Source organism: Gavialis gangeticus, unplaced genomic scaffold (genome assembly GCF_001723915.1).
Source record: "Gavialis gangeticus isolate Ggan-Ray unplaced genomic scaffold, GavGan_comp1, whole genome shotgun sequence".
Taxonomy (NCBI): domain Eukaryota; kingdom Metazoa; phylum Chordata; order Crocodylia; family Gavialidae; genus Gavialis; species Gavialis gangeticus.
The window spans coordinates 64,460,324-64,467,705 of record NW_017729024.1 but is presented as its reverse complement, the minus strand read 5'-3'; the positions used below and the strand labels follow the sequence as shown (position 1 = coordinate 64,467,705).

The window sequence follows — 7,382 nt, the reverse complement described above, 5'->3', positions numbered from 1 at the left end:
TGAACTCTAACATACTAATCCTTGGTGATTCGGCCATCTATGGAAGTAGTAGAAGTTGCTTTCCTTTGCTGTTTTAAATTATGAAACCACTAGAATTGAGAAAATCTTATTTTTGAAGGCAGGTATTATTTTCCTGCTTCAGGCCAGCACAAAAGTACTTTGGTCATTTAGTATATTAATGTTATTACACTGTAGATAGCTTGAGGACACCCTGGAGAAAACTTAGTGATGGCAATTACACACACACACACACACTCTCTCTCTCTCTCTCTCTCTCTCTCTCTCTCTTTCTGGCCTAACTATATATTTGTTGATCAGTGCAAACTGTTCCCCAGGTTGCAGAGATGTAAGGGATATTTAGTCTTAATGCCCAGACAGTCCTTCTGATTAAAAAACATAGAACAAAATAGCATCACTACATTTGCAACAACACACTATTACAGTATTTGTTATCTTACCTAGCTCTGTTAACACTAGATCAGCAGTCAACAGCATTGTCCAGTGGCAGGCTAAAATGGCCCAGCTTGTGTCCAACGTGGGCCAACATTAGGACATAGCTGCTACCTGCTTCTCCCAACTGTCCAGCTTCAGTGCAGTGTATGCAAAGCCCCACCACCACCAAATGCCACCAAGGCACACCACCTAAACACTACCAACGCACCAGCCCCAATGGTTCACATCCCATAGGCCACAGGTTGTTGACCTGTGCATTATTATTTGGATTACTGAAGTCCAAAAATGTAAGCAAAGGACAGCCAACAATATTGAAATGCATTGTCTCCTACTATGTAAAACAGAGTATGAATAAAAAATACTAATAGCTTATTTGCAGGGATCACTTAAGGGCATTTCCCTGAAGCTTCAGTCTAGCAAATCCCTGTCTTGGCAGTGTAGAAGTGATCTTGTAGCTGTGATGGTCCAGAAAATGTGACGGGCAAGGATTCTTATGAGTGATATCTTTTATTGAACTGTGCAGTTGGTCCAATATTATTCACAAGAGTGTTTGCCTCTCACAAAATTCTGCCTTAACACTTTTGTCGTGTATTTTTAAGAAGTAGAGATGGGTATGTTGAAACTATATGACTTTTTTAAAGAAATGTAAGTAAAGTTAGGGTACAGGTAGGTACTGAGTAAACTAAGAGTTGTTCAACAAGCATGATAGAGTTTCTGCTCTTAGAAGGAGATAGAAGCAAGAGAACTTAATCGTACCTTCAGAGAGAAGAATTTTACAGTGTCAGTTTTTTTGCATATCAATTCTTTGGGAGAATGCTGTCTTTATTCTGTGTTTGTACAATGCCTACCACAATGGAACCGCATTCGCAGTTGACTGCTGACATCAAAGTAAATAGAATAAATAAAATGTGATTAATGCCAGCCTTCCCAGACTTTGGGTGGAAATTAGTCACTAAGTATCCTGGGAGGGAAAGAAAAACTATCATTTCTATTATGTGTCCCAGCAGCATCTACGGAAGGATAGAAAAGAAACCAGCTGCTGCTTCAGAATCAGTTAGGACCAAGATTATGTATTTTTAATTCTGACTTTGTTCTTTCTTTATTTCTGTTCATTTAAGAAACTTATGTTTTAATGAGGAACCATCAAGTATGAGAGTTTACTACAAACAGAAATCTACCTTACAGAAACATTTCACCATATTAAACTGGAGAACATCTACAAGCACAATTCAAATTCTTAAATGGGAATCTTGCCAATTATGTCACTGACATAGAAACTAAAAATCTGCATTGTTAATTATTCTGGTTTATCAAGGGATAGACTATGTAACTGTCTGGCTCTAAGAGCAAACGTAATACATCCCCTTTTCATTAAGAAAACATTAACCCCTTTATTCAGGGTGGGCTTCAAGTTTGCAATAATTCTGCAAGCATAATGAGTCTTACACAGCATCAGGACCAGCAAATTACACAAGCTCCATTTTGTATGTATGATGATTATTTTAACTGCCCATTTAACTCCCATCAATATGGTGGTTAAGCACCACAAAGTATTTAAAATAGCAGAACATGAATGTCAATGTATTGGAAAAACTGTATGTACACTTTTGTCTCTTGTATGTGGAAATAAGCACTTATACTGGACACCTAAAATGGACTGATCACTTCTGACAAGCTTTTCAAAGCTAAAAGTTTAATTTTTCCAATGTTAGAAAGTTTAATTTTTCCTAACAGCTACTTCATTCTAAGAAAGGGAAAGATCCATCCATAGAGAAATCAATACAGCTATGCAAAGCCAAATTAATACTGAAATGGTGAAATTCTGCATAACAGCACATTGTGCTACTGCAAAGTAACTGAATAATGTAATCTGCTTTCTGGTGGACACAGCATTCAACTCAGAGGAAATAAACGATGACTACTTTCCACATTTCTGTTTTCCTGTAGTTTCAGTCATGTTTCTCCCTCACCTTTTGCCTGCCCCTGCTGCTCAAGCACTTTGGAGCATCAGATCCCTTGCATGTTTGTCATATACCCTTCATCCTGTTTTTCCTTTGTTACTAATTAATATTAGTATTCTAGCAAAACATGCACTCCCTCCAGCTCATCTTCCCAGGGGACTCTTCTGTTGTAGGCCCAATAGTTTATGTTGTACCAATACAACAACAGTCTATCATCACAAACTAAAACTGTTATTGCCTACATAGAATATACAATAGGTAGAGTCTGCATACTAATTTATCTATTCTTTATATTTCATACCTTATTCTGATATTGAACTCAAGGGATACTGGTATGTGGTTAGCAAGATTCTCTGGAAATAAATGAGGTATTGAGAGAGACTATTGTACATCCTCCCTGTATTTATATATTGCAATACAGTGAGTTGCCAGATGTTATGGAGATATAAAATCATCTTAGTGTGCAACCACAGAACTTTTTCAATGGGACATTTAAGTAAAGGATGCTCAAACATTTTATGGAATTCCATTGCTGCCCCAGGGACCTGGGAAGCAAAAGACTATAGTAGCTTATAACAACTAAAAGCCAGAGGGCTATAAAATGTTTCCCTCTTTGCTCCAGTGCTTGAACTCTTTACCTCTGCAAGGAAGAAATAGGAAACACAACTTTCAGCTCCTTCTTCACAAAGGCATGAAACCACAACAGTAGAATTAATTCCCTGAATAGAATAACGTATTGCATTCAGTTAATTACACAGTAATGACAAAAAAATATTAGTTACTTTAATTAGTGGACAGACAAAAAAAGATCCTGCCCTCATTCTTTCTGATTTATTCATGTTGCCATGTATTGGAATATTCCTATTAAAAGACCTGAATTATATGCCCTATTAGACAGGACTTTTACTGACAGTGTCAGCCCATCTGTTTTTTACCAGCTGTTTGTAAAAAGCCAGGGCTTCTTTGATGGTACACCATTAAAAAGAGGCTTAAGAAGGCTCCGTCTTGCTACATGAGCCACTTCATCCCAGGCATTGCTGTTCTCACACACATTAAAAGTTGGGTTTGCAGGATCCAAAACAAATGGCCTGAGAGAGAGAAAAAGAAATGATAAGACTCAAAATAGATGTCACTACCAAATCTGAGATCTAGCTATTTAGTAGGACTCAAATATAGCACTGATTTAGACATTAGCCAATGCAGAGTTAGTCCAGTATCATGAGTAACTGTTTTTATCTTAAGATAAAAACAAAGAAAACTGGTGTTTCAAATATGTTGTAAAAATCAAGGTGATTGAAGATACGTTCGGTGCCAAAAATAAGACATCATTGGATTTTTGCCTCATCTATTCTATTTCCACTTCACTAGTGTCCTTAACAGTGATGTAGGTTCCTTCTACACTTTACAATTATTGCATAATTAACTGATTAATTGTGGAGACCAGCTCCATGTGCAGAGTAGCTATCATGCCATAAAAAGCTCCAATTAGACCTCAAAAGTGTGTGCTAACTCTACAGCTGGTTGCTATGCAGTTTTAATTTGCACACGTAGTAGGGTCTGCCCCTGTGGCTGGGAGCCCCATTGACTGACCAGGTTCCCAGCCACAGGGGTGCACCATGCCCAGCCAGGGCTAGAAGTCCCACAGCTGAGGGTCCCAACAGCACCCCATGGTGCTGGGACACAGTCCCTCAACTGCGGACACTGGGTCCCAGCACTACCCTGTGATCTCCCAGCCACAGGGGCACCCCATGCAGTCCCAGGGCTGGGAGATGGTAGCTGCTGCAATCCTCCAGCTGTAGGGGCACACCACACACCCCCAGACCGGGAGAACCCATACAGCAACCCCACAGTGGGGCTCCCAGCCATGAGTGCCTGCTTCTTGCCAGTGCAGGGGAAGCCTGGGATGAGGCTTCCTCGGCACCAGCAATAAGGTACAATAGAATCTAATACACGATCTCACCATTATGCCTCCTGCCATGTGCACATGCAGGGCAGAGCCCAGGATCGGGCTCTCCTCCGCGCTGGCAGTAAGTCACGATGGGATCTAATATGTGATACCACATTCACACTTCTTGCCATGCATGTGTGGTGATTCATGGATTGCGCATTCAATCCCACCTTGCCTTTACCTGTACGTGTAGAGGGGCCCTTATATCCCCATCCTCCTGCTCCTTCCTTTATGAAGTTATACATTAAGCAAGCCTCCCAAGAGACCTGCTTACCCTCTCAGTGAGCAAAGAAAGCACAGTCTGGAGTGAATTTGATAATACACGGGCCATGAAGTTAAAGCAGGAGGAGTTTTGAGCTTTCCATTCTCAACTAGTTTTCATTATTGGCATCACATAGCATCATCTGTTTTCTCTGGTTATGAAACTTACCTTTTCCAATTTCTCTATCTCTTCAAGCTATCACTTAAATAACAAGTATTTTTAATAAGTACATGAAAGAAAAAAATGGTAGTCATCTATGCATATACAACTTTAATTGTGTCCCTTGAGCATCTTTCATGATGATATCACATCCACAACATTTCCTACAACTTTCAACATGTGCAAGTTCCTGTTGTACTGAATATACAGTACACAACTCACTTATATGAAAATTACATACTATTTTGTACCTACAAACAGATAAAATATACTAAGGAAATAATAATGAAAAAAATGCTAGGGGAGATAGAGTAGTTTGGTTTGCAGATTATAATTAACTACATTCTCTGAATTGCTGCTATCCAAAGCTGGAATACTGACTGAAGACAAAATATGTAGCACAAGTGCTGAAAAAAATTATTAAAATGCATACCGTAGACCAGAAGAGGAAGCTTAATACTTAAGAATTCTGTAAAGATGCATGAGATTATGAGGACGATATTCATACCATTATAAACATTAAAACTATTATAAAATATTTGGCATCATGGATATGCAGGGGCAGATCCAGGATTTTGTAAAAGGGAGTGTGGGAGCAGTGACCAACACTTCAGGGGAGGCTACACTCCTCCTTCCAGCCTCCCCACCACACACTGAGGTGGGCAGACCACACTGTGGAGACAACAGCCAGAGACATTTTTTAAATTCTGAATCAGGTAAGAATCCTGCCCCCCTTTCTTGGTGCCCCCTCCTTCCTCTTCCCTTCCTTTGTCTTCATCCCCTGCCTGCCAAGCCACTGTCCCCAGCTGATACAGGGGTGGGAGAAGCTCCAAAGCTGCTTCTGCTCTGCTCCAGTAGGACTGTACAGGAAGCCAAGCTCAGCTGGAGACAATGGCAGTGGTGAGTGGGTTTCTCCTCTCTGACCGTGTACCTAGGCTAGTGAGGAATGCCCAGGGGGATCAGACAGGGAGGAGGACCATGCAGCTTGACTGGAGGGGCTCTGGAGCACTCTCCCATTGGATCAGCAGGGGACAGCAGCAGTGGTGAGTGGGGAAAAGGGGATGTGCCTCTGAAAATGATGAGGAAGGAAGTAGAGGGGTGGGGGGCGCGTGGATTCTTACCTAATTCGGTAAAAGTCCCCAGCTGCTGCTTCCACAGCATGGTCCAAAACAGAGGTGCAACCACACAAAAGCACTCCCTGTTGATCTGCCCCTCTGTTTATGAAAGGTTTTCTACAAGGAATATTATCAATAGACTCAACATGTAATTATATAATTGAAAATTAACATGCACACAAGACCCACACAGTAATGATCTGTATTACTGTAGAACCCTGGTCGTGGACCAGGACCTCATAGTCCTAGGCATGATCAAAACAGCATATGAAAAAGAAAAACACCACAAACAAACAGGAAGCTTCACTCTGAAGGATTCTTAATCCCTGCTGACATTCCTGACATTGGCCATAGTATCTGTAAAATCCATAACTTAAAACAAAGACATTAGCTACCACTGAAAGTGATAGTTTAGCAAACATTTAGCTATTTTATAGCTCCTAGGAGGTCTTCTGAAGGAAGTCATTCTCCTGTAAGGAGAATTCACAGTTCACTATGCCCAAACTACTGAATCTCTCTAATGAATGTTCACAAAATGCAGAGCAGCCTTCTCTCACTCTTTCAGATGTCCTTCCTATAATTAAGTTACTGAAGTCTATTGAGCAGGTGGGAAGGATGTTTCTTTGCCCGTGTATCTGCTTATCAGCCAGTCTGATTACATGGGTTTTGTCCTTCAATGTGCAGCAATATGTGAGTGGTCCATGCTCTGAGATGTATGTCACATTGTATACTGAAACCGTAACTATAATGCTAAGGGGAGTGCCCCCAAAACTGTTTTGACACAAACTATGAAGGCACCATGTGCCTGTTAAAAAAAGACACTTTCATGTTTTAATGGAGGCTTGCTTTGCCTTCCATGACCCTGAGAGGAAGAAAACCAAATTCAGCTATACAGAAATAGAAGCATTATGACTATATTAAAATGATGGCAGAATTTCTCATATTGTTACCTGGTTTGTTTCTTCAACACCTTTTTGAAAGTTGTGCAATGGGGGCTGTAGTGTTTGTACCAAATGATGCAGATTTCAGAATACTGAACCAGGAGTTTCAGAATAGCTCTCATGCCCTGAACAAGGCTGAAAAATATTGGTTTCCCAGCCAGCTGCCAGATGTAGACTGTGATGAGCTCTATAGCATAGGAAGAAGGAAGTCTGCGAAACCTAAATATACAGAACAGAGACTTAGCATGTTACAAAGTGAACACAGGAAACTCTTACAAACAAAATGCAAGTAAAACAAACATGAACTAGGAGCAAAAATTACTTCATACATTATGTTGCTATTATCTGTTACGAGCATTATATAGCACTCCCTTTCAATGGCAAACAGGAAGGTCTGTTTTATTCTTTCTTATAAAAGAAAAAACTGATCTGTAAGGGCATGCGTAGATGAAACGGGGGGCCCTAAATTGAAGCAGTGGGTTTTTACAAACACCACTTCAATTTAGGGCCCTTTAAACACCCATGTCGTGCACATACCTGAAC

General features: G+C 40.5%; 2 protein-coding genes across 6 annotated transcripts in view; one reads left to right on the top strand and one right to left on the bottom strand.

Moving 5' to 3' along the window:
• Positions 1-254, top strand: part of LIX1 (limb and CNS expressed 1) — a 101,720-nt gene extending 101,466 nt beyond the window's left edge. For all 3 annotated transcript variants that reach the window (XM_019517207.1, XM_019517206.1, XM_019517205.1), the window contains one exon: positions 12-254. The gene's annotated coding sequence lies outside the window, so the exon portion shown is untranslated. The remainder of the gene's footprint in view (positions 1-11) is intronic.
• Positions 255-856: 602 nt separating this feature from the next.
• LOC109297450 (2'-5'-oligoadenylate synthase 1-like) overlaps positions 857-7,382 on the bottom strand; it is a 21,792-nt gene continuing 15,266 nt past the window's right edge. For 2 of the 3 annotated variants that reach the window (XM_019517201.1, XM_019517203.1), the window contains 3 exons: positions 6,849-7,058; positions 5,905-6,015; positions 857-3,502 (listed from right to left, as the gene is read on the bottom strand). In XM_019517201.1, coding sequence (XP_019372746.1) covers positions 3,346-3,502; positions 5,905-6,015; positions 6,849-7,058 — 478 coding nt within the window. In that variant the 3' untranslated portion in view covers positions 857-3,345. The remainder of the gene's footprint in view (positions 3,503-5,904; positions 6,016-6,848; positions 7,059-7,382) is intronic. The other variant, XM_019517202.1, reaches the window with a different exon arrangement.